Below are 27,892 nucleotides of genomic sequence, written 5' to 3'. Positions count from 1 at the left end.
GTTTAGAATTTAAATAAGTTGCGACCTCCAGTTCGGCAGAATTAACAGCCTGGAAAAAGCAAAATTAAATTAAAAGTAATTTTAAAAAATGAAAGAGGAGCGAGGAAAGACTTTGCAGGAGAGAATTAATTGTAGTTTTTTGGTGATTTTTTTTCCTTTTTTGAGGAATTTGGTTACTCGCGAGTCTGAACGCTTTAAGTTACAAGGCCAAAGCTGATGGGTAGTTGATGTGTGTGGGAGTTGGATTTCAGTGTTCGTGTAGCTACATTAGATGTAATTTTAGATTAAAATGTAAAATATATGGCTCTTAAATTTGGACTCAACTCAAATACGTGAGTAAAATAATAGAAAACGTGTTTATTTTACACTACTGTAGGCTGTGTTTTGATAAAATAGGAGCGGCTTCAGTGAGTGGCCGGTAATAACCTTTCCCAAACTCTCGCGATAATACGAGCCGGAAGATATCAGCCGAAGCGTTCGTACAACTGGAGCCGCTTATGTTGTACTGCAGCCGTCGACAGTTTGGGGCGGTAGGAGGAGAGTAGACTATTTGTTTTCATAAGAAACCGGCACGAGGGGGGTGCTACTTGTTCGTCCTCGAGCAAACTGTGGTTTTTGCGTGTCCGTGGGAGAAGTAAGTGTTTTCATGTTGTGCAGTTTCCAGTGTTTGCGCGAAGACTTCCAACTGGCGAATCGCATCAGTTCGCCCGGAGGGTCATCGTCAGCGACGACACCCTCTGCTCCGTCAGCGTCGACCGTTTAGAAAATGACCGGAGAGAAGATCCGCTCCCTGCGCAAGGACCACAGGCCGAGCAAAGACGAGGACTTACTGGAGCCGGACGAAGAGGCTGCGACCGGGACGTTTACAGCCTCCAGGACGAACAACAAGAGCAGAGCGAGTAAAATCTTCAGCAACCACAAGTTAATCAAGTCTTCATCCACACAACAACAACAACAGCAACAGCAACAGCAGCAGCAGAACCAACAGTCCCAGATTAATGCTAACACCAACACACTGTCAACATCCGATGTTATCGATGACAACAACAAAAACCCCATTATCCGTACTGGGCAGGACTTTCCGGTGCACGAATGTGTATTTAAAGGAGATGTCCGACGACTGTCTTCGCTCATACGGACGCAGAATATCGCCCAGAAAGACGTCCATGGTGAGTTTAACAACTGCTCATCTCAGCTGCTTTAAAAAGCCCACAATGAACTGCCAATTTCAAGGTCCAGTGGAGCTTAGTTTTAGCTAATAGGCCATCATTCTCCGGCAGCATTAGATGTAGGCGAGGTTTCTTATTGCCAAGGCCCGGATAACTGATATCCAAATTGAGGACAGTTTAAAGCGCCTTGAGGCGACTTTTGTTGTGATTTGGCGCTATATAAATAAAATTGAATTGAATTGAATTGAATTGAATTGAATTTAATGTCATACCCTGTAATTTCTTCAAATTCACTTCTTTCAAGCCTGCATAAGGAAAGGTCCCAGCGGCCTTTCAGTCCACATTTCAAATTTATCACGTATTCCTTGTGACATGAGTCATCTTTAAACACTGGATAATAAGTTGGTTCAGGGCCCTATGGCTGACGCATCAAGGCGTGTTGTGCGAAACTTTGGGATTCCCAGACTTGACTGCAACTCATCTGCAGGGCAAAGTCTGTTCAGATAACGCCACATTTTCCAAATCAACGCATTCTTAACTGACAGATCTACAGCGTCGGTTTGTTCCGGTTCCCATGTAAAGAAAAAAGGATGGGCTGTGCTTACTGTCAGCTCTGGAATGTGTTCTGTCTTCAAAACACTGACATGCTGTAATGAAACAACGTAGCAGACGGGGAGGGCATTTACTCTGGTGATGTTGAAGAATCTGAACTTGTTAAGCCTTTTTGCCTTCTCGATGATGGTTACCTGGGCTCAGTATCTTGAATTCATGGCTTTATTCCCATAATATTTTAGCTTCTAGTGGATATAAGTTGAAGCTGGACCATCAAATCACTGAAGTCAGGCAGGCTTTGTTTGATATGTATATTAACACTATTACATTTCATCCATTCACTTTGCTGTTTTGTTATGATTTTTTTTCAGAAAACTTTTAAGGAAGACATTTCTTTTAGTTGCTTAAAGAAATACCTTTAAACAATTGTTTTCCACTTGCTTGTGGGAGGGAGGGAATAGTCCCACTGAATCCAGACAATAATTTCGTAACACTGCATTGTTGACGAGTTAAAATGCAACTTGTTTACAGATTAAACTTCATTCATTTCAGCTGAATTTGGATTGGTGCTTTAAAAAAATATCAATGGTTTATTTGAAACTGTCTACATGGAAAGGTGCCACAAGCAGTGGCTGTAAGTGAACTCAGACCTCACATCCTCATATACACAGTACACAAATCTTTGCTGTTCCTCACAGCATCCCTTGTGAGTTTTAGCTGAACCCCAGCTTTGGCACGCTTCCCCATATTTACCCCACGTTGTTTTTGGATGCTTGCCTACCTCTGTCTTCCTCTGTAAGAGAAAGCCGGAAGGAGTTGGTCCTGCAGTTTGGCCGGATAGTGGGTAGAGGCTTTTGCACACCTGCCACAAATATCATTTCTCTCTTGAATGCTTACCATGTACCACATGCATTGTGTCTGTTAGCGGGCCATGTCCCTGCCTCTGAAATGTAGCTTGCTTTGTGGTGCAGTTGGGTAGTAATCAGTGGTATTGCCATCATGGTAGGAGAAGGCACAGTAAGCACAGACTTACCATATCATTTGGAGTTTAGCAAAGGCTGCCTCCCAGATTAAACATCTAATTCACTCCAGCTGTGACAGCCCTAAAGGCAAAATGCTCTTCGAAGTCTCTCGCTCGTTTTTGTTATTCTTAAGTGCAGTACACAAATTCTGTTTTCTTTTTTTCCCCTTCTTCAGGAAACACACCGCTGCATCTTGCTGTCATGATGGGACATAAAGGTGAGTCGTGTTGAAACATTCACCTCCACATGCTTTATTTTGGTTTCTCTCCTTGTCTCTGTCTCCGTGGCTTTTTAAACATGCCTCTCTGTAGGCCCGTACATCTTTTGTTTGTGTGTGTCTCACTTTATTTCCCTCCCTTTGTGTGTGCATTTGCCAGGCTAAGCACCACCAGACATTTGTCACAGATCACCACATAGATCCCAGAAGGCAAGATGCTCATGCATGAATAAAGAGGTTGTGTTAATGTATTTTCGCCTGGTCAAAATCACAATGGAACAAGAGACCTTTCCTTCTTTATCTTTTAAGAGCGATTTTTCTTTTCTCCCCAACTTTATAGATTCACAAAGGATTATTAGATCATATTTAATCAGTGAGTACTGGATAATGATGATAGTGCAAGAATTAGGCCCCTCTCAGTAGTTAAAGTCTCATTCTGATTGATGTAACACTGCCGGCTCGAAATACTTTAACTTTGAAGCTGGCACAGGAGGTAATTAGTTGAGATAAGCGATGTAATTTTCAGTGCCCATAATATTTGCTTAGTCTGTTATTTTTAGTTATCTGCCAGTGTCTCTCGCACCAAAGAGGTTACTTTGGTTTTGTGATCGGTTCGAATTGGGTTGTGAAAAAGAGGTGAACGTGTTTCAGAGGCTACAACAATGTGTATTTTCTCAGAATGGTGAACATATAACACATTGCACATTAGTGTAGGGTGTCTTAGAATAACTGTGAGTTAAGAGTATATAATGAATATGTCATGATGCATCAAGGCAATGTAGGAATCTTACACGAGTTTGTTTTTAGAATGAATTGCTCTGGCTGGACTGAAAGCATCCACATAAAACATTAAAGCGCTGTCCCTTCGAGACTCAATGCCTGCATTTTAATATGACAAGGAAACATCAGAACATGCTTCTGAAAAATTAATTTAGCCTTTTTTGCAGTCAGCTCCTGATCAACAATTCAGGCATAGGGTTACCCGTGCTGCACATTGTCATTTGTGGTGTTTGTCACTGAAGCATTCGTTTCGATTGATTTCACATTCGCACAGCTCAATTTCTGTCAGTGTGATGGCTCTGCCACTACCTACTGGTAATTCAGATAGCAGAGTACCGAAGTGTTGTCGTGGACGGGACGCCATGGAATTGATTTTGCTAATGAGGTTGCCTGTCTCTTGCCTGAGCTGCTGCCTGGTCCTCTAGGGATGCTCAGGCCAGACGGGCTGAAGGCTACAGCATGAGATCACAGCCTGGGTGTGGCTGGCCTGTTGGGATGCAGAGGACAAGGCTCTCTTTGTTTCTGGCTTTTCTGCATATATGTCCGCCATTGTGGTAATGACAGTTGTGCATATCAGCAGTCTACTGTCTGCTCGTTTGCATGACCGGAACAGTTGCACAGGTGGAATATCTCACGTGAAAGACGAAGAAAATCCAAAGCAGAGCATAATGCACTTCTGAAAGCTGACGTCATTGTCAGAGGAGTAAGACAGTTTTGTCTGGATTCTGCTTCCTGTCATGTGCCTTGAAAGGAAACTCTTGTTTCTTTTTTTGTTTCGTTCTTTTGTTGTTTCATTTGTCCAATGGGTGTAATTGAAAGATAAAATGGTGAGATTCTAAAAATGGCTTTGAAAGATACAAGACACTTCCACTGAGCGTTTGACATTAGTGGGCCACCCTGGCTGGAAAATATACTCTAAAGTGGCACACACATGCACATTTCATGGAGTATTTTAAGATAGCCTATTTTTGATTAAAATAGTGCATTTGAGTCAAACAGGAAATTTTCTTTTCCTGTTTGACTCAAATAAACTATTGAAACTGTTGCTGAGTATGTAAATAATGGTTTTAAAAAAAAAAAAAAAAAAAAAAAAAAAAGCCAGATCAACATTTAAAATGTACTCAGACTTAATCAGAACTGGAGGGTGAAGGTAGGGAGCTTTAACAGCAATCAGATCCTCTCGCCAAAAGCCCCATCTGTAGCCAGTGCACAGAGAGTAGCGTTAGATAAGTGCTTTACATCACCATCCTGCTCCCTCACTCATGAGTTGAATGCGACTTGAGCAGGACGTCTGTGCAGCTGATGCACGAGCAATCAGCCCAGCAGCCCACAGGGAGTTTTCCTTCATCGATGCTCACACAAGTGCATATTAGATTGAACAAGACAGCAAACGGTGGCTAATAACAAGCAGCTTAAATGTCATTGTATCCAGTCAACTAACTTTCTTTATATTTAAAACACTAAATATACACACAGCAGTACATTATAGTTGTTTTGTATAGAAGCTATGCCGCCCAAATTGGGATAAGTGATCCCAAATTTGTCGTGATTTGATCGTGGCTGTATAAAATTCAATATCATTTTATTTATATAGCGCCAAATTACAACAGCAGTCACCTCAAGATGGTAAGATGCTTATATTCTAAGGTAGAGACTGTAATACAGAGAAAACCCTTACAGTCAAACAACGTCTTTTGAGCAAGTACTTGGCGACAGTGGAAGGAGAAATGGGAAGAACCCTCCAGCAGAACCAGTAGGTTGGGAGTGATGGGAGGAAGACAGGACAAAAACAGAATGTGGAGGAGATCCAGAGATAACAATAACTAATGATGAAATGCAAAGTGGTGTGTGTAAACTCATAGTAACTGTAGAAGAAACAGCCATCATGGGAAGCCCACAGCACCTTAGGCCTATTGCAGCATAACTCAGGGAGGATTCAGGGTCACCTGATCCAGTCCTAACTCTATGCTTTATCAAAAAGGAAAGTTTTAAGCCTAATCTTAAAAGTAGAGAGAGTTTCTGTGTCTTTAATCCAAACTGGGAGATGGTTCCATAGGGGAGGCTGTAGCTTAGGGGAGAGAGCAGGTCACCTGCTAATCGGAAGGCTGGTGGTTTGATCCTTGGCTGCTCCAGTCTGCATACCAAATATCCTTCGGCAAGATACTAGCTCCATATTGCACTCCGATGCATTAATCGGAGTATGAATATGTGTGAATGTTAGATAGAAAGCACTTACATAGAAAAAGCATAGGGAAAAAGTGCTTGTATGAATGGGTGAATGAATTAAGTTGTATAAAGTGCTTTGAGTGCTCAGAGTTTACCATTTACCATTTGAGAGGGGCCTGAAAGCTAAATGCTCTGCTTTTAAATATCCTAGGAACCACCAACCAAGTAAACCAGCAGTCTTTGAGCAAAGTGCATGATTGGGTGGGTATGGTGCTGTGAGGCTTTTAAGATAGGATAGTGCCTGATTATTCAAGACCTTGTATCTAGTTAGAAGGATTTTAAATTTGATTCTGGATTTAAGAGGGAGCCTATGAAGAGAAGCTGTATGGGTCAAATATCCTTTCTATTTCTATTTCTATTTCTACTGCAGCATTTTGGATCAACTGCAGGTTTTTCAGAGAGTTTTTCAGGACACTCTGATAAAAATGAATTCAGAAGTGAACATTCTTGAATGATGGACAGAAAACAAAGGATAATTTGATTTATTTGGGTAATTTGGTTAAACAACTTCTGATAACTAAATACTAATCAAAACATTATTGTATGAAAATTTAATTTGTTAGGAATCTTGTGGAAAAATATGATGCTCAGGTCACAGAATTATCAGGTAAGATACTTTTGGAGAGAGCCAAAGGAATAGGAGATTTATAAAAAGAGGTCTGTGTGTGTGTCCTTGACTCTGTAGTGACCAGTGAAAGATAAAACAGTATTTGTTTGTCTCCACATGAGCACCATGTCCATGGTAAAGTGTAAATTGACTAAAAAGGTCCTGCATGTTACTTTGTTACGATAAGAAAACAGAACTCTTGGCTGTTCCAACAGTTTGACATTGTTACTTATTCCTGAGAGAAATGCAAGTCTTTGATATCTCTGAAAGTGCCTCTGTGGATGTAACCGCCATGTTGCTGTGTGTATCTTTCTCAGAAAATGTTTGAAGGTTGATTATGAAACTGTCCTTGGAACCAAATGGTGCCCTGCCACAAACAGGTCTATGTACCTTCATCCTGACCTGCTTTTAAACAGATCCTCATTTGCTGCTGTTTGAAGCCATTTCATCTACAGCCATGGCTCAATATCATACCTCTGTTGGTAACAACTTGAATCTGTCACCAATGCTATTATTTCACCAATAAGAGCAAACAGGAGACAAATGCTTGAACCTGGAATTACAAATGTTTGCCTGGATGTTCAAGTTTAAACAAACACTTTAGTCAGTGGAATAGCCACATGTCTTTGTTGTTACTGTTGTATCCCATCACATTTGATACAAAAAGCCTTCATTATCTCAACATGATGTACCTACAATCATGCTGTGATGTCCCGTTTACCTCACAGGTAATGGAAATGTATTAGAGTTGATCCTCAAATAGCAACTGTTTGTAATTTTTATTCTAAAATTCGGGGTGATTAACTTAGTTCCTGCATTTAATTCACATCATAGACAACTGATATAGAACTAAAGTGTTGTGTGCCTTTAAAACAAAAGGTTATCCATGATGCCACACTATACACTGCTTATTGCATCTGAAGCACAAAACTCAGACCAGGAGCTTGAAGGTGTGCAGCTCAGGACACACGGCCTGGCTGTTCTCTTCGTGGTTATATAATGCATATCTGCTAAATGTTGTCGTTATCATTACACAATCGTTGGATTTAGCAGAGGGATATATAGGTCAAAGGCTTGAGGGAATGCAAAGCTTACATCAGAAAGCAGGCGCTTGTCCGTTTGTTTGCCTGTGTTGCCTCCATATCAACTTCTGTTATCAGCGACTGAGTGCCGGAGCTGAGTGACAGTTTGAACTAATGCGTAAAGACTGGGGTTTGCTGTGATGTTGGCTGTTGTTGCATTATTCATTCACTTTTCAGCTGTCTTCCTGTTGCCAATGCAGCTATTTTATTTAATTCAAGCATGCGATATGAACGGTATTAGTCAATCTTTTTGAAGTGGTCAGCTTTCGGACAGCACTCGGCATCAAGCAGAAATTTACCAAGAAAATCCATTAAAGCTAGTAATGAGCCAAGTCTTTGAAACTCTGCATCACTGGTGTGACCATAATGACTTCCCAGCGCCGCGTCTGTGTTCATCTCGATTTTCTTTGCCAAGCTTCCATCTTGATGTCTGCTGTACTAGACACAACTGGTGTTGCCGTTAACTGCTTATAAGGAGAATGTAGCCTAACTGCTTAGGTTGCTGTCACATCGTGCCCTTTTTATTTCTGTAACTACACTCCTGGGGGAAGCGTGCTTCTCTTTGTTGTGTGGTTAATGTGTCTAATATGAAGAGTTTCAGATTGTATTCCCCTCCGCCATTTAGACTGTGTGATACCCTGGCCTCTTTCTCATTAATGAAACATGGGGAGTATGTATATGATGGATGTGATATTGTGATGTATTTGGTAGCTGTTATTATCTATGCAGAAAAACAAGTCAGGAGGATTTGAATGAGTTCACGTGATACAGCCATGACTAAAAAGACCGGTCCGGTCGACCAACTATAACTTCCGGCTCCAACCAGCAAAGGCCCCACGTATGCACTCAGCAGTGGACCATTAGCACTTAGCTCCTGCTTAGCATTTGTAGGACTGTGACTTTTTCGGACCAGTGCTGGGACAGAGCTGTACAGATGCCAACATTATAATGAGTGATGTCACAACAAAACTGACAGCTGAGCCGGAACAACAGGCTTCAGTTTTGGCTGGCTGTAGTTTGTTGACACGCTGCCCGGAGAGCGGAGGGATTTTGTGCTGCACTTACTGCTGATCTCACCATAGAAAAGAGACGAAGCTCGTTGGCTGTTTTCCAGGTGTTAGAATTCAAGCACAGCTCGGAGGGTGACGACACAGTACCAAGGGATGTCTTTTCCTGTTGCTCAAAATTTAGTTTCTAAGAATCCTTCGTTAATTTAAAGCAATGCAGGATAAAAAAAAAAAAAATTTAAAAAAAGGAAAAAAAAAGGGGAAAGATTCCAAGTGTTGCATAATTGTAGGTCCCATATGGCTTGTTGGTTAAAGTGTAAGCTCTCATCTCAGTTCTATACACAAACTAGCCCTCTGGACACCCTGGATACGTCGTGAGAGATGTGTTCTATGTAACAGATGACACCTGTACTGCAGAGTAGCCAGTTTAAGGTAAACACATCCGATAAAACATGCAGAACAGGAGAAGTAAAGCTGTTTAACTTTGCATCTCATTTTTGTTCAGTTCCTCTGTGGTTTGAAAATCGAACACATAATTAGAGAGCTGGACGCAGGGTTTTTCTCCTGTGTATTAACCAGTCACCATAAAAATATCAATGTAGTTTTTTTTTTAGTTTTTATGGTTTTGTTTTCAGCATATATTGTATTATGTGTTTGCTTCATAGTAATAGGATGTCAAATGAAGATGCATAAAAAAAACAAAACATACCCCAAAGCACCTTTTACTTCTGTGTATTTTTATCATTAGTTACTGGAACATTAATTTCCTAATATCTATGACTATGAAATTTGGGTGCTGTCACATTTTGAGATTATTTCTGGTCAGGAAATCATCCTTCAGCTCGTTGTCAATTCAAGATGCCAGCCTGAAAACTATTGGGTCTTTGCTGCGGTAGCGCTCACGAGTCATGTTTGTTAGGCACATACCGTATGGCTTTTTGGGTTTTCAGTTTGTCCTTCTGTTTGTCTTTTGGTGTTTAGTGATTAACTGTCCTCCTCGCAGAGTGTGCCCATCTGCTGCTGGCCCACAATGCACCAGTGAAGGTGAAGAACGCTCAGGGATGGAGCCCTCTCGCCGAGGCCATTAGCTACGGAGACCGACAGATGAGTAAGTATCTCTGACTCGCTGAGTAGCTGGCATTGCTCGATAAAACACTCACGCAGAGGTTTGAAACTGATGTTGGTCAGTGAACTCGTTTAACGGAGGATCAGGCTTGCACCAGTGGGAGAGGGCGAGAGAGAGAAGTTTTCATCAACAGATACAAATCAACAAACGGCACTGCACATTCTTCCACGCGGCCGCCTCGCAGTGAGGCCACCACACCGGCCTGGCTCTTTTGTCCCTCAGAGAGGGGGGCATTCCTCAGGGCCCTCTGGCTTTTGTATTCCAGTGAAAAGCAATTCATTAGATATTTCCCTCAATCCTGATAGGCTGATTATGCTCAAGCCCATATCATACGTGTTTTCCTCCCACGTTTCATAATGGCCCAAAAGTTTGTTTTGAAACGGTAAGAATGTTTTGTATTATTTCGCTGTCACGAGTACCCGTGGCACTGTACAAAACGTCACGTTAGATTTTTGTAATGACTGGGGGACAATGGATTGAATGAGAGCTGTTACAGTTTTGCTAGTAGTGTTCTGCTAGTGAGAATTTCAGCTGCAATCTATTTAGAGCTTTTGATGCCAGAAACAGGAAGGCTTGAGGTTTGTTCAGTGTGGTGGGGTCTGTAGCTGTGGTGAATGTATTAAAACTATTTTACAACCCTTCACTACTGCTACAGAACTGCCAGGTTAGGGCCTACTTTATTCTCAGCTATTGGAACATCTCAAGTAGAGCATTCGGATTTTACATATAAGTTAATAAGTTCCAGTTAAAAAATGACTTAGTACATGTTGATACATGAATGAAAGAGCTTGATCTTTCATTCATGTATCCACACAGCCACTTCGCACCAATGTTACGTCATAAACAGAGGCAGCTTTAAGTTCCTCCATCGACTGCTTCCTCTAATGAACTGACTCCAAGTATGTGTGTTGACTGAAGCCTCTAATGAACTCTAATGACATTTCATCTTACAGCTGACAGGTTTCTTGTGCAGGTGACCATGCAGGTACATGTTGCAGTAAGGTTTTCAAGAAGGGTGTAGCTCTCTATTCTCTACTCCTTTTTTCTGCTGGTGCAGTTAACATTCATTTTCCCTGTACACGTGCAGCGAGGCTTTGGCCCAACTCTCTATAGAACAGCACTCAGGGAAACACAAAACTCGGCAGGATTTTAAACTCCTGGGTCAGGTCAGCGTGCTGATCACCTGAATCAACTGACAGGTGTGGAGAGCAGAGAGAGACTTCAGCTTCTTTCACACTGAATCAAAATAATGTAGCCACTGAGGACTGTTTAACTCTGCCTGCCTGAGGTCTTTTATTGCTAATCCAAAAGTGCAGGGCATTGGCCACTGCTGTGACAGCTACAAAAGGCTGACTCCACACACAATAAAAAAATATATATTAAAAAATTCCCACTTGGAATGTGATATCTAAAACTTTACTTTGCTGTCATGATGATATAGTGGAGAAAGGTGCTGAAGGGAACTTCTATATTTTTTTCTCTGTACAGTGCAATAAATGTTTTTCACAGGCTTAGCAAAGCTCTGTTCAGTGTGAGCTGACTCAGCGTTTGTCAGGACTTTGAGAAGGAAGTGGAGACCTGGGAACTTTTGTTTGTTTTGCAGTGAGGCAAACATCAAGGTCTGGATAGTGCTGAGAACAGGATAACATTTTTTCTTTCTGAAATCTGGTTTTTAGTAGTTTTTCATAAGTTGTATGACATAAATTCTTTCTTTTCTAAGCAAACATTTGGTTGAATGTGATTAATTGTTATTTTTAGCTGATGAAGTGACAAATTACTGTTGACGTCTGTTGTGCGGTTGTTGCGACACAGTGCGTTTGTCACCCGGGTGTGTGGCTTTCTGTTTGAATGAGGAGACAAAATGTGGCTCAGAAATAGTTTTTGTCATGTGTTTGGTTCAGAAAGAGCTATTTCAGTCCTCGCTCGCCTTTCTGCCACACAGCTGTGTTGTCAGCTTCAGGGACTTGTTCAAAGAGAGTTTCAGTCATATTACTGTATGTTAGGCAGGGAGCTGCTTTTTCATGTGGGTGTCAGGCAGTAATGGTCTCACTAGCCTGAATAAACAACCAGACTTGGCAAGAAAAGTTTAAGTTGGAAAAGTTTGGCTTAAGAAGACCCTTTTCTCTTTCTGTGTCTTTTTAATAAGCTTGAGTTTAGGTTTTTCTCACATGGTTTCTTCCTGTATTCACAAATTACAGAGCTATTAGGAGTAATTTATAAATAACCATGATTAAGGCATTAGAATAGATTAGAATTAGAATAAGTCATGATTCATCAAGTCACGGATCACTTCATTATAGAGAGAGTGCCAACGATCAGCAGTATTCATACATACATGTACATAAAATTTCAAACTATAGAAATACATCAGTGTCTTGTTTTTCTTTATACTAATTGCTTTTGGCTGAAATGATCCGTTACTATTATATCACCCTGAGGGCATAAGTTCAACATCAGGATAAAATCATCGATGACCGGGTTTCCCTTAAGACGGCACAGCTTATCTCATTAGATTTGTTCTCGACCAATTATTTATTTATTTAAGGCCACAGCAAAGCACAAGGATTCTTAAATTTCATTTTCTTATTTATTAATTAAAAGCTGTCATGGTTTGATTTTAGCTTGTAACTAGTGAATTCTTCTGCATTTATTTGCAAACAAAGGTTTGTTTATAGCCGTATTTATAGTAACAACCTCAATGACAAATTAATGTAGAACAAAATTATTGTGCATATAAAAATATGACCAATGGTAAAGCACAACTGAGTTCTGTTTCAGCTTATAATTATTTGTTATGTCTAAAAATTACATTTTCCTGATATGATTCAGAGCTGTTTAAATGAAACTAAATTGAATCAAGCTCCCTACATGTGATATGTCATCTTCAGTTAACTCGGCCGTTTGAGTTAGCTCGCAAAATTCATCGACCTCAGCAAGTTTTTGCATCCATTTAATATTCTGGCCTGTGTCATTTTGAACTTTCCCCACATTCTTGGAGACCTGCCAGCAGCAGCCCTCCACGTGCTTGTTAAATAGATGCCCTTTGTGGTAATGTAAAAGCAAATTTTTGTCTTGACTCTGTCTCTTTTTATTAGCATGGAGGTGAAACTGCTGAGATCACTCGACTAATTAGTGCCAGCAAAGTGCCCCGATCAGTATCTCAGTGAATTAGTGCCAGCGTGGAGAGTCAGTTGGGTTTAGTGTTGAAACTGCCCGCATCGGTTTCTCAGTCTGTGTTGGCTGGGTGGTCTGTGGCCAGATGGTGAGATTTTACTCCCTTCCTTGTCCTGCTGCGAGGCAGTGAGGATCAGGAGGAGCCCCATCCAGAGCTTGTCTACACTCATTAGGCAGCCAGGCCACAAAGACACCCTCATCCTGTAGTTGTGTCTGTGCCGGCTGGCGCATGTGCGTGCCTGTGCTCTCATTTGGCCTAGTTTTACCGTTGAGCCCTCTGCCCCTCTGTGCTGCTGCATGGGGAGCACCAGTTAGACAATATGAACAACATGTTTGTGTATGTTGACTCGCCACGTGGACATGGAGGAGAGCACAGGAGATGGTCAGGCTAATGACTATGCCATATGGGCACTGCTGCTTTTAGTCCTATTAAAATGTAGGACGGGCGGGTTCTCAGTGGCCAAACATATTTTTTTTTCCTTTTTTTTTTAAATAACTGCTTCCATGACTTAATCACTGGAATAGTTGTGTTGTCATTTATTCCCTTCCTGGCTTCATCAAAAGCACCACAGTTATGTCAGTGAGCAACTGATGCTCCCACTCCCTAATAAGCATCACATAACATTTAAATAATTGTTGTAAATTTGCGTTTGCGTTTTCCTTTGCAAAAGTCTCCTGCAGCCAGTGCTGCAGAATGCTTGTTAATGTGACCCATCATGGCTAAAAGCCCCCTGTGAGCGTTCCTCTCCCCTAGTTCGTTAAGGAGGTTAAAGAAGTAGCTCATTAACAGGCATCTCTGTATCTGCCATTGCTGCTCCCTTTGAACTCCCTGGAACGGTTTGATCCCTGCAGGCTACGCACCAGGGTTGGTTGGATGATGCTGGGAGTGCCCCATTTGGCTCCAGGAAGCTGGTAAATCTCAGTAAAAATTGCTGTAGCCTGTAGCACTTTTTTCATTGTTGACATGATTCACTTAGAGAAACCGTTAAGCACACAGTATTTCCTGTACGTTAAAAACGGCTTGCCCTAAACTTTAACCTTACTAATAATGTAGGCCTGCCCTTTGCTGTGCAGCATACAAACAGATGTTATGACATTTTAGCCTGACTTTAGCTTTGGGGGATGAAAGAAGCACAGTATCTGTCTGTCCCTTCACCACACCTGTATGTTAAAATAAAACTGATGATGTTCTCCAAGGCGCTCAGATTGTGGGAAATCTTGAAAGATGCCCATATGGAAGTGAAGCCCAGCACCCTTAATTTTAGAAATGTTCCAAGTAATCGTGATTAAGGACAGCCGGTCTTTCAGGGCGTGTGGAGAAAATGGTCAAAGTTGCCAAAACATGGTTGTGAAACTTTTTTTTTAAACATGGTTGATTAACTCACAGTAGAATATTTATTAAGTTTAGCAGTGGGATCAGATCCAGTAAAACAGAAGGTTATAAAAAATATTCATGGCAAAAAATTATGTGCCATCCACTTTAATATGTTTTTGTATTGAAAAAGCTGGTGTATCACTTTTTTCTCTTCTGTTTTTCTTCTCATCTTTCTGTGCGCACTCTCAGTCACAGCGCTGCTGAGGAAGCTGAAGCAACAGTCCAGAGAGAGCGTGGAGGACAAGAGGCCCAAACTGCTGAAAGCCCTCAAAGAGGTAACGTAGTCCTAAAGTCCTGCTAGAAGCCAGTTGTGCAACTCTGCACCCAGCTTTGAAATGCTTGAAGGCAGGTTCTTTTTGTTTGTTTGTTTGTTTGTTTGTTTGTTTGTTTTTTGGCCGCTACTTTGAAGCCTCTGCCCGAGACGAACTGAGTTAGAGCCGTAACTTTATTTTAAATGCTCAATGGGATATTAAAAAAAATACATTTACTCAAATTAAGTTTTAAAAAGTCTTTTTACCTTCAAGTTATACTTCTACAGCTTCATTAATGGCTAATTCCAGAGTGCTGACACCATCGATGACTCTCACCAGAGCACTAATGTCATGCTAATTAATTCAGTAAACCAATAAAACCAGCCTCATTTTATTGTAACAAGTAGATATGCCTGCCACCACACAGCTGAAATTGCAGCGAGTCTCTGCTTTGCATTTGTGTCAGTTAAACCACAGGTTTTTTCGAGTACCATTTCTCTCTTTTATAATGTCTCTGATAGTCCTTGCTGCTCCTGACCCTTTCATGGGGTATCTTGTTTTATGGTCATCAGATCTTTTTACCTCTCAGTGTGCTCTCATTCAATTCAGTCCTGTTTTTCTTTTCTCCTTTCACTGGGATCTATTCTGTAAGCACAGCCTTTGCAGACCTCATTCAAGTTTGTCATTCACAAATTACTGTCATTACAATGCAGAGCCAGGAAGGACGCATACACGCAAATTATCAAATGGTGAGAGTGGAAGATCTTGACGCTCTTGTGACCGCGTGGTATGACATCATATGTACAAACTGTAAACATGTAACTATTCACAGACATGTTGATCAGGGTGAAATGATCCCTTTAGCTTTGTTGGTCTCTTGTGCCTTTTTATATCACTTTTAAATCCATGCTGTAAATGTTTAGACGGAGACAGACTGACATACATGTTTATCAGAGTGAGAACCTTTTTCAACATTGTTGTGGTGTTATTGCTAAACATGAAGTTATGTAGCCAAACTGTAGGCGTTAATCATTTAGAGATTTTGGCCTCGAGGTCAGCTGTGCAGTAAAGCCGAGGAAATCAAGAACAGGACACGAGCAAATAAAACTCTGCGTTTTATCGTGTTTAAAGAGGTTATGCCACTTCACCTGACCTTCCTCCCTCACTGTAAAAGTGTTAAAGTCTCGAGTACTTGACAGGCCTCGAAGCCTGTATTTTCCCTGAAATGATGAGACCGGCGATTTCCCTGTGTCATCATCTCTCTGAGATTATAAAGCTCTGGGAAGCGATGATCCTCGGCCAGCCTGACATCATTACTGACGTGTGGATTGAGACCACCGGTTGTGGCGGTGATCCAAGCCTTACAGGATAATTAGACTGTACTGAGGTGGGATTTGCTATGTAAAGAAGCAGAGGCTCGGTTATACTCAGGTTCATGTAAAGTGAAACGCTGGCTTGCTGCTCCTAAAATCTCATAAAAAGTTTAAATAAAACCAAATATGGTGTCCAAGTCTGTGGTTTTATTTATTTTTCTGTTGCATAGAGCTCGCTATGTCACTATTGAAAGCCTCAGTGTTACAGTGGGTGAATTGTTCTGTCATTATCAAGACCATCGTCCTTGTGGTGTAACTCAGTAGGAGTATTTTTAATAATTTATTTATTTTCAATCTGGTGGCTGTGAGGCACACAGAGGGTAGGGAAGTCGGAGAGTGTTGAGAGACAGACTCTGACATTGTGGGTTTTTGGCCTTTTCATCAGATCTGTGGAAAAATAATCAGCAGTAGAAACACGTAGCCTTACTCCTTATTGATTTTTCTTTATCTGTGTTCACAGCTTGGAGACTTTTACTTGGAGCTTCACTGGGACTTCCAAAGTTGGGGTGAGTCAAGTTTCTCTGTCTGCTGTCCTTTGACAGTTTCTCAGGATTTACCCACTGTGGAAATGAACCACGTGTCATCGTTCTGAAAAACTAACACTAAGGAGTCTGAGGGAGAAGAACAGATTTAGTCAGTGTTCACGTGGTTACTGATGGATTACTGTGTATCATGAGGGACTTTAAGTGACGTCAAGCTGAAAATGACAGTGCCTGTTTGGATTGAGCCAATACGCCATTCTTTAAAATGCATGTCTCACCTTTAATGATCTAATAGCAAAGATTCATCAGGTAAAACATCATAAGACCGGACCTCACAGATGGAGCACAGTGTGTGGCGATAGAGCTCAAGCATCAGCATTCGCTTGGCTTGCAGACCAAACCCAGGACTGTAGGCCTGGGCTGATTTCTGTGTACTCAGTGTATCTTTGTGAATTATTGACAAGGTGAATAGCGTTATGTAATACACACATGATGGTAACAAAATGTAAAATAGTTGCATAAGGATATATCTTTGCCAGTGGAGATGGTGTAATAGTGAAAGTTAATGTGAAAATTATATTTTTAAGGTTTGTGTGCTCAGAGAACAACACAGACTTGTGTCACATGTACATCTTGCTTATGTGCTTAATATCTGTCTTTATTTTCTGTTTTTTTGTTTTGTTTTGTTTTGTTTTAAATGCACAACTATTCTTCTGTACTTTGGAGCAGCAAGTTGAGTATCATGCCTTCAGTTACTTAATACGATAGGGACTGTGAGTTATTAAATATTTAGCTGTTGAACTACTTCTGGTATGTGGGACTCTAGTTTCCAGGTTTATATGCCACCAAAACTTTGAAATCTGTAGTTTTTTTTCTCTCAAATGTGCTTTCTAAATTTAGACATTTTACACATCCTTACTGTATCTTTTCATGTTGCAGTGCCTTTGCTCTCCAGAATCCTGCCTTCAGATGCCTGCAAGATCTACAAACAAGGCATCAACATCAGGCAAGGCCTGTCAACAAATGTTCATTTAAATAACATTCTGACATTTCAAAACTAAGACTCACTTCTAAAGCTGCCTGTTAAAGTAAACCAGAAGATGCAAGCCCTGCCATATTAAACATTTCCCAGAGAAAGCCTGCTATTCGTGCAGTTTGTTGTTTTTAAGGCTTACTGATTTATTTGTAACTGCTGCTGTACACAGCATCCTCTCGTCTTTCTTTTCTCTACTTCCAGTTTCTCTGTTTTGTTAACTAGAGTGTGAAATCGGCGCCTGCAGTATGAGCAGTACGAGGAAGCCGAACAGCAATCCCTCTGTGCGCACAACTCGTCCTTCTGTGTTTCACTTTAAATCACAGTCTCATAGATGAAGCTACTGTACAGTCTACTGTGCTGAGTAGCTCGCCTACAAAGAGCATCAGCAGAAATTCATCACACCCTGACACATGCTGACACAGTCTCAACAGTGAATCTACAGTAGGAGTATATGCCGCTGTGCTCCAGCGCCTTTCAGGCAAAAATCTAACGCTATGCAGGCTTGAGGGCTGGCTTCCACATTTGCAGCATATGCACATAGATTTTCATACATATATGACAAATCATGCCACCCCTTTATCACGCACGTAAACCGATGCCTCTACATTTGGGTTTATATCAACACAATCTATTTGAGGATTGAAAGTGCGTGCGTGCGTGTCTTCATTCTTCCTTATGAGGTAACCTTGATGTGGAGCTTGTCATTATTCTGTGAAACTGCTCCTGGCTGTCTAATTTGGTATTCAAAATGCCCTCTTATTATGCCGAAGTTGTAGGGAGAAAAAGGGAGAGCGAGAGACGGAGCGGGTGAAAGGAAAAAAAAAACTGTCACAGCAAGTTCATTTACATACCAGCTCGGCGGTGTGTCAGGCCTATCGTACCTACCCGTAGCACCTACCGCTTTGTGCGCAGTCTTCACAAGCAGATCACTTATTCTCTTTGCCGTCACGCTTTATTTCAGGACTACCCACTCTGACAACACAAAGACAATTTTGAAAAGTGCTGTTGGACTCCCGTGGCAGTGATTACCATACACATTGTCTCCGACCTTTCAAAAGTGTAGCATCGAGCACAGTTTTGTCTTCGCTCACAGTTTTGACACTGTTGTGCTGCTGGCCTGAAAAGTTAACTCGAGCTCACAATAATCCTGATTTTTGTCTCCTCTATGTATGTTCACGATGTGTTTATGCAGATTGGATACAACCCTGATAGACTTCACTGACATGAAATGCCAGCGGGGTGACCTCAGTTTCATCTTTAACGGCAATGCTATTCCCTCCGAGTCTTTTGTTGTGCTGGATAATGAACAGAAAGTCTACCAGCGGATACACCACGAGGTGTGTGAAACCCTTGAATTTGCGATGTCTGTTAAGAACAAAGCAGCGTATTTAAAGTTTTGTCAGTGACTTGAAAAATGCAAGGTTTGTGATTCTACAGTGAAGACAACTAAATCTAAGGTAGTCTTTCACCTGCTAAGCATTAATGTGTTTAAGTAAACTATATAACAGTGTCCCTACATATTTTGGTGTTTCTTATGTTTAGCTGGAATATTTGACCTGATGACAGCACTAGACAAAAGGTCGGGGCATCTAAATGTTAACAGAAGTAACCCTCTGGGGAAACTACAACAGTTCAACATTTTGTGCGATCTGCAGAAAGAGTTGGAGGAACCAACCGACCTCATTGTTTCCAGCACTAGGACGTGGCTGTTCGGTGTTCACTATGCATAATAATGAGCTATATTTATTTATTTATTGTACATTTTAAGGAGTCAGAGATGGAAACGGAAGAAGAAGTGGATATTCTGATGAGCAGCGACGTGTACTCCGCCACACTGTCCACCAAGTCCATCACGTTCTCTAGGGCGCAGACTGGTTGGCTTTTCAGGGAAGACAAGACGGTAGGTGTCATTTGCCAGCTTTTAGAAACTCTGCTCTGGTTGAGAGGGTACCTGACTGTGGACCTTCAGGGATTTTTACATGTTTAAGACATAACAACTATAGTCAGTTTTTGAACCCAATTCTTGTACTTTATAACTGAGCTGGCTGGGATGAATGGGAAAGTTGATGAAATTAAACTTATGGTTTGTTTCACAGATGTATCAGTGTGTAACGTGACATTGACATTGCAACATCTGATTTTTAGGTTGGTTTTGGTTTTTGTTTTTTTGGCTGTTTTCTTCAAAAGAAAACATGAAAAGAACATCAGCAGCCTTTAAAAGAACTGGATCTGAAGCCTGACCGATATGAGATTTTAAGACCGATACCATATATTTGATGATGATCAGATATATGGACTGATACAAAACCGTTTTGTTTGTTTTTTTGCTCTCAGACACATGAACCCTAAACAGATTTTGCTAACATTTGTTAATTGTGTGTATTTATGAGTCCTTACTAAAATAATAAGACGATGCAGTTTAAAGATGGTCTTGTTTTGCTGACGGGGAAATTTGAGCAGTGTTTGGCGGAAAACTATTCAGTGTTAATTCATAACAAAGGTGTTTTTCTTCTTTAGCTTCATCATTTTTATTTATTCCAGTGCCAACATATCAGAAACGTGTGATATTGGCTACTACTGATTTATTGGCAGGGTGGATATTGTGGCTGGTTACATTTAATCAGGTTCTTGATGATGTGCTAGAAATACATCAAATAGAGGAAAACGGTTATATCAGATATTAGCTGTATGCTGTAAATATGTAGCAGAGCTTCTCAGTGTTTACATACCATCTTCATATTGAGGCCTTTCTCTGTTTTATTATAATTTTTATGTGATATAGTCCCCCCTCTCAGCTAGTCATGTTTCCTGTTGTAACCCCCACACCAGGAAGGAAAGGCGGTAAATAAATCAGGGAGGCAGTGATGACCCCAGGAAGGGAGCTCAGGTAACAGGATTGGGGTTAAAAACAACACAGACAGATCTGGCCGTGTGGAGTTAGTGACTGAAATAAGACAGTATTGCTTTTTGCCCTCTTAATCCTTTGTCCTTTTGACTTCTGTTTGAAAGGGAAATTGGTCAGTCTGTGGCAAGGGGGGACTTATCTGTTTATTAATCTCCAGGAGCGCGTGGGAAACTTTCTGGCCGATTTCTACTCTGTGAACGGCCTGGTGCTCGAGTCCAGGAAGAGGAGAGAGCATCTGAGCGAGGAGGACATCTTGAGGAACAAAGCCATCATGGAGAGTCTGAGCAAAGGAGGGAACCTCATAGAGCAGAACTTTGAGGTGAGTCATGCATCACTGACATGAATAATTTCAGCAGAATGATGTTTTTAAACAGAAGAAAGGCTATAAAGCTGAAGGACTTGTGCTCAAAGCTTCACGTCTTCTATGAACGTGTAAAAAGCAGTACATGTGGTTTACAACTTAGAATCCTTTCAGTTAAACTTTACCAAGTCCCGCAGTGCCCCATGACATCTCACAGACAGTAGTTCTGTACATTTAAGGATTTCTAATCACTTTAATCATTTTTATTATACTTTTTCACTTGATTTGTATTTTTAGGATTGGGATTTATGTGTCTTTGTTTGATAACTTCACAAACCAAAAAACAAAAACCATCTTCCTGTGGCTATGCCTATTTTATGTGCAGCTGAAGTCCTGTTTTAAAGCTTTAACTTTAGCATTATCGCATCACCTTGTCGATTCTTTAGAACTAAACTTCAGCATATTTAGACGTGAGGTTGGATTAATAAGTTATGAGCTATGGCCAAAAAGCTGGTTAGCTATCTGCATCCATAAATTGTGACTGTATTATCAGACACAGAGTTATGGAGCGCTATGCAACATTTCAGTTCAATTTTATTTATATTGCAGCAGTACACAATAACAGTCATCAAATGAACTAGTATCCTGCTAGAATCCAGCAGACTTCTAGGACAGACTGTAAAGTTAACCACACATCAAGCCAAAATACACAAACACTACAATCATAGTCGGGAGGTCCAGCTCAGTGACTTGAATTTGGAGACATGAAGTCTAGCAGACAGCTACCAGCTGCAGCTGCCTGTAGCGGCATCCAGGCATCCGTCAAAGTGGCCGTGCTCCCAATAATTCAAACTTTAGGTTCTAATAAGATTTAAATAGGTGAGTTAAGTACATTTTAACAAAGACCTCTCGCTTATGAAAAGTGATGTGGAGACCAAAGGTTTTTGGTAGTAAACTAAATTTAGGTGCTTAACATCTGAATCTGTGAAGGGTGACTCGGTTTTGGGCCAGGAAATGCAGTTTTTATCACTATGTGTTTGTCACCATCCTTTTAACCATTTTTATGTCTACAGTGAGAGACAGTGCTGAAGGTTTGATAGGCACTGCAATGTACTTAATTTACATTTCTCCTTTAGTTCATTTTCCTACAGGTTCTTATTCAGCAGTGAAGTTAAAGTAGTTAAATTTGTGTTACAGTTTATTCCTTTAACTTGGGTCGATTTGTTCTAGCATGAATCCTTGTCTTTGGGAAAGTTTTGGTAGTTTTCTCTGGGAGCAACAGAACAGTGTATCGAGTGCACCTGTACACCTCCAGCAAAAGTTCTCATTTAGGTGACCAGTCGGAGCACTTTGTCGATAAACGTTGTCTTTACTTATACCTGCAGCGTAACCACCACTCCAATCCTGAAACTGTCCTGTCCCGCTGGAACATTGGGGTAGGACACGAGTCTCTCAGACAAAATAAACCTCACAGTACTCCTCACCCCCGTATCCATACAAAGATAAATCCTACAGAAACGGACCCCGTCGAGCCACTTTGTATGGTTTATTGAAAAATTCCTGACTGGATCCCCACTGATGTTCCTCTGATGGTTTTATTTGTTTGCAGACAGAATGAACAAATGCCCCCTGAGCCACTCTGCATGGATTGAAATTCTACCACTGCCCCCCAGTGGTGAAAGCTACTAAGCTGTTCACCGCTCACCCACCATCCCCTCACTATAGTATGTTCGAGAGGAAGCCCTGAACACTGAGCATAAAGACAACCACTCTGTGAACATAAAGCCTCTCGACGCACAATGGACGCTCACTGCTTTTTGTTTTGTTTTTGACCGTCCTGTGTTCTGTGTTGGACTTCGTTTCATCAAAGTGTCCTCTGTTGTCTGTCAAACCTTTGTGCTGATGTGAATTGGTGCCTGCTCTTGTTTAAAGTGGGGGAAAACAGTTTGAAGGAATATCATTTTTTGTTTTAGTTTTGATGTGAAAGTAGTCTCGCCTCCACACCTGTGGAAAATGACACATGGGAAGTGGATGAGATAAGCAGCTGCTGTGACGCAACTGTGTTTACTACAGCAGGAGAGAACAAGTCAGTCTGTGGACACAGGCAGAGCGCGGGAGGCTTTGGAACAGAGCTGGACACTATTGATCACACGGATGAAAGCTAAAACCCCCCCGGTGCCGTGGAATGATGGGGGAGCAGGTCTGGCATACCAGCAGATCAGGGTCTCCACAGCCTGTGTGTACTCTGTCCTCGTCACAACAATGTGCCAGGCCTGGTACACAGTGTGAGAGAGCACATAATAAAGCTGCACACCTTATGTCAGCCATCTCTTCACACAGAGGTGTCTCATCATCCAGAACCTGTTTTCAGATTCTTCTGCCCTAGTTGTCGTACTCAACCACAGCTTACAAAGAGAGATCGGCTGGTTTAATAGTGATTTAAAAAAAAAAAAATCTGAACTCTGGCAGGAGCAGGGAGCTAATTTTTAGGAACAGCAGACTGTCAAAGCACCTCATAGTTCAGAGTCAGCCAGAACAGATCGTCCAATCTTAATATGAACTGACACCGAAGAAGAACATTAAATCAAGAAGGCCAAGCGCCAAACGTTTCCAATTTTTATTTTATTTTTTTAATCTTTCTTTTGAAGAAAGTTCTCTTTGATCCTTCGTTGCTCGTGGGAAGATTAACTCACTTCAGCTGATAAAATGATCTGGTGAATGAATCTGATACGGCAGCATTACAGGATGAAGGCTTAACATTTGAAGGCTGTTTACTGTACAGCTCGGTTTATCAGTTAAGATCACTGGTTCACACAGTTGTTATCAACAATGAACAAAAACATAGGATCTAATTTCAAGGCCGGCACAACAGCATCAGCAACAACTCTTCTCCTCCTCCTCCTCCTCCTCCTCCTCCTTCTCCTCCTCCTTCTCTGTGACCGTTCGTGACGCTCACCTGCTGAATTAACTAAAGATTTAAAATGTCATGACGTGAAACTGAATTAGGACTTTCTAGATTAAGTTTGGTTGATTCCTGCTTTTAGTCATTACTGATTTAGCTTTAATATTATGCTAAAATTTAGCTTTTTATATAGAGTTACTTTGCTGGTGTTGGATGGCTGTTAATTATGTCACAATAAAAGTATACTGCTTAGTGATGCGTTGGGGCCCTCTAGTGGCTTGTGCTGTGTATGTCACTGCTCTGTGGGGAAAAATTAAAGGTGTATGGGTAAACACTAATGTTGATATAAAAGTAATGACAAAAAACATCTGTATGTCATAACTTAGATCAGTTTTAACATTTTTCTGTTAGTTTCACTTGCTGTTTTTAAGTGAGACCTTTCAGTATTTTACACTTTAGCCTAACCATGACCTTTTTATTCTTATTTCTGACTTTTAGCCAGCAAGAAGGCAATCTCTAACTCCCCCGTCACCCAACACTATATCCTGGGAAGAATACATCACGGCTGAAAATGGAAAGTAGGTGTCTGAAGTGTTTGGGAATAAATAACGTAGGAATTTTACGTGTGCCAAATGCAATATTCACATAGGTTGACATGTTTTAGTAACTGGAAAAACACTGGTAGATTTCCGTGTCTGCATTAATGAGCTGTGAGCTCTTCCCGACTGAACTGCCTTCATCGTGGAATAAAATTTTCTGTCTCAGAGCTCCTCATCTAGGAAGAGAGCTGGTGTGCAAGGAGAGCAAGAAAAACTTCAAAGCCACAATAGCCATGAGTCAAGACTTCCCTCTGAGCATCGAATCGTAAGTCTTCATTTAAGCTGCCCTCCAGGTGGTGATTAAAAAGCAGGCAGCATCATTTTCTAATGGTGGGTTTGTTTAGTGGTGATAAAGGGGGAAATTATTCATTCGTTGAGACCTAAATGCTTTAGTAAAATAGACTTTGTTTTTGTTTGTTGATTTGGGTTCTCGTGTTCCTCAGGTTACTGAATGTTCTGGAAGTGATTGCACCCTTCAAGCACTTTAATAAACTCAGGGAGTTTGTTCAGATGAAGCTCCCCCCTGGCTTTCCCGTCAAGCTCGGTAAGCAGAGTTTTATATGGTGTTGCAAACAGTAGTCTGCTGATTGACGTTCATAACTTTTTTCATGTGATGTGTTCTTCATTTCATTCATATCATTGTGCTCTCGGCTCCCCGCAGACATCCCCGTGTTTCCTACGATCACGGCCACGGTGACGTTTCAGGAGTTTCGCTACGATGAGTTTGATGAATCCATTTTTAGCATTCCCAATGATTATAAAGAAGACCCTAGCCGCTTCCCCGACCTTTAACCTCACACACTGGACACTGAACCGCAAACAAGCAACGAGGCAACATTATGCTACAGAGGGTACTTTTTGAATTTAAAAAACATGAGGAATAAAAACTGTGTTTTGCGACTACCCCTCGCCCACCCCGACTCTGAATACAGACGGCGACCAGACGGCCTAACACACCTAAATTTAAATCCGAGGTAGCGGGTTGTTCGACATCTCCTCGTGTCGCAGGTTTGAACTTTACCTTTTAGATTTGATTCGATGCAGCGTCCAAGGCAGGAAGTGCAGGTAACTGTGAGAATCTCATCAGTGAAGGGGCATTGGAGTTAATATGAGAAACACAGCAGGTGAATTTTCTGTATATTGAGTACGAGTACGAAAAACAGCAGCTCAGCTGATGCTTTGTATTTAAGTATGTAAGTAATGTTCATAAAGGGACTTTTAAACTGATGTGTAGTTAAAGCACTGAGTGACTGTGAGACGCTGGAGAGGAATTCCACTTGAAATTGATTTTGAGATCAATTTTTCACTTTTCCTTCTTACTAAAAAAAAAAACACTTGTGAAAAAACATCAGCCTTTTTTTATTTTATGATCTTACATTTATTAAATTACATATAATAATTTATGTCCTAATCTGTGTTACAGGCCTGTGTAAGAACTCTATCAAAGAACACACTAGACTATTCCTATTTAATGATTAAGGATGAAATGTAAATGTCCAAAAGGGTCGAATTATTACTAAAAAAGTGTTACTTAAAAAAATATGTACATCTACATTGGATTATAACGGCCATGTTAAGTAAACAAGAAAGTGAAGGGTCTGTTATTTTAATTTGGAAGTAAGTTTGAAATGCCAAGAATAAGCTCGACATTTGACAACAATATTCTTGGGATGCGAGGTTAATTTAATTAGTTTTTTCTTAATGTGGCCTTTATAATCCTTTGAGAAGTTTGTTTTGTATAAGGCTGAGTGCTTTTTGTAGATCAAAATCCTTAAAAAAAATCAGTTTTCTGTAGAATTCCACTTTAACTGTGCACATTTTTAAAGTGTGTGTGTGTGTGTGTGTGTGTGTGTGTGTGTGATGATTTTTACTGGCACAGAGTTGGTGAATGTTTGAGGCACTATTTGGATCCACTACACCTACTCGCCTTCCAGCTGACTTCTTAGACTCTCATGTTGTGAAACTGAATCTTTAAACCTGCATTTGAAATATTAACTTTTAATGGCGGCAGTGGTAGCGATGCTGCAGATTTTAATGGTACTGCAAAGTCTCAGAGCAACAGGGCAGTGCAAGTTATGCTAACCCAGCCTTTTGTTTTTTTACTTCATCATATTGTTTTGTTTTGTTTTTTTTGTTTGTTTGTTTTTTTGAACTGTGTAACCAACCGCACAGTCCTGGTAAAAGAGGAACTCTGGGGATTGTACAGTGAGTAGGTGTCTGGGAATCAGTAAGTACAGCATTCGTGCCCTTTTTTTTTTTTTTTTTTTTTTCTTTTCTTCTTACACTTAACAAAAATCAGGCTTTTCCCCTGCACACTATATAAATACATGTTCAGCTATTGATTTGTCTTTTACTTCCTTTTTTTATTCCTACGTGTTTATGGGTTTCAGACATCCTCTGCAAAAAGAAGAATTGTGTAATTTTTTTATTTTTTATGTAGCAGTTTGAGACTGTTGGTTTGTAAATGGTGGGAGTTGCTTTTTTGTACATACTTATGTTGCTTTAACAAGAAAAAAAAGAATCTCTTAATTGTTTTGTAAGATTTTTTTTCTTCCTACTCCCTGGAGATGTGTGGAACCAGTAACCTGTCAGCTGTGTGAAAAAGCTCAAAATCAGTCTGTAAAAAGTCAAAAGGTGGATGCTAAAGGAAGGAAGGGTTTAACTCTTAAGGAGTCTTCCTAGGTGCTGCTATGGTTCATGAGCTCTTAATGTTGATACAGACAGCTTTCTGTGGGATGTTGCTATTGTACTGGTGGCTCAGAGTTGTTCAGCATCCTAATTATTGAAACACCGTGCTTATATATGCATATTTAGTATGATAACCAAATGCAGTTTGACTTTTCACATTCCATTCTATAGTACAGGCAAGCGCAGTTAGTGGAAGTGTGCCTCTTTACTGACATAATGCTTTACATTTATTTGATGCTCCTTCCCGACTTCAGCTGCTTGGATTTGACATGTTTTCTGTAGGAAATGATTTATCCATGTCTAAATGTCGGTTGTACAGCAAAAACTGTTGTATAAGTCTGCGACACTATTTTCATATAAAATGTACTGAAATAAAAAGCCACATATCTAATAATGTTTGCACTCTTGTGTTTTCTGGTCTGGTCATATTAAAACATGGATGGCACGGATACGACACCTCATCTGGGTATCCTTTTGTTCTGAGCTCGTTCTGGGGCATCCTACACTTTTTTTTTTTTTTTTAAACTTTTGTGAGTTTAGAAGTCTTTATTTTGCACTTTACTTGACAGTGGGACCAAGACATGGCTGTCAAATAGTCAGTATTTCAGTTTTTGTTCACCTAAAATGGAGCTGCGATAGGCAGCTTGGTTTTTAGCTTGACTGGGCAGAAAAGAGAATCTGCAGCGGCCTTTCAGAATATTTTTGTTCACGTGGTTTCTGAAACAAAGCAGAAAAAAAGAGGGGAAAGAAAAAGTTGACATAAAGTAAAACATGACGACCTGTCCTTGTACCCTTAATGGTGAGTGTTGACACCTCAGTACATATATCAATAAAGATGTGGTTTGATGACCATTGGAACAGTTACCAGGTTTTTCGAAGGGGAGCTGCATAGGCAGAGACCATCCTCACCAACTTCTGATGCACATTCAGTTGTTTTGTTCTGTAAGCATGCCTAAAATGGTCAGAAACCCCTCAAGTTCAGGGAAAAAGCTTCAAGCATTACTCTTTGTATGCTTTC

At 40.7% G+C, this 27,892-nt stretch overlaps 1 protein-coding gene across 1 annotated transcript; it reads left to right on the top strand.

Moving 5' to 3' along the window:
- The first annotated feature begins 452 nt into the window (after positions 1-452).
- On the top strand, positions 453-27,265 carry LOC100709909 (ankyrin repeat domain-containing protein 13C). The gene is made up of 13 exons (XM_003455356.5): positions 453-1,169; positions 2,919-2,960; positions 9,666-9,770; positions 14,527-14,612; positions 16,422-16,467; positions 17,383-17,449; positions 18,672-18,816; positions 19,248-19,379; positions 20,542-20,703; positions 24,086-24,165; positions 24,353-24,451; positions 24,630-24,730; positions 24,848-27,265. Exons 1-13 carry the CDS (start codon positions 767-769, stop codon positions 24,976-24,978), a joined length of 1,599 nt encoding a protein of 532 aa, XP_003455404.1. The 5' UTR covers positions 453-766; the 3' UTR covers positions 24,979-27,265.
- Positions 27,266-27,892: the final 627 nt, after the last annotated feature.

This window comes from Oreochromis niloticus, linkage group LG15 (assembly GCF_001858045.2).
Source record: "Oreochromis niloticus isolate F11D_XX linkage group LG15, O_niloticus_UMD_NMBU, whole genome shotgun sequence".
In the NCBI taxonomy this organism is placed as follows: Eukaryota; Metazoa; Chordata; class Actinopteri; order Cichliformes; family Cichlidae; genus Oreochromis; species Oreochromis niloticus.
This window is presented reverse-complemented; position numbering and strand designations above follow the sequence as displayed.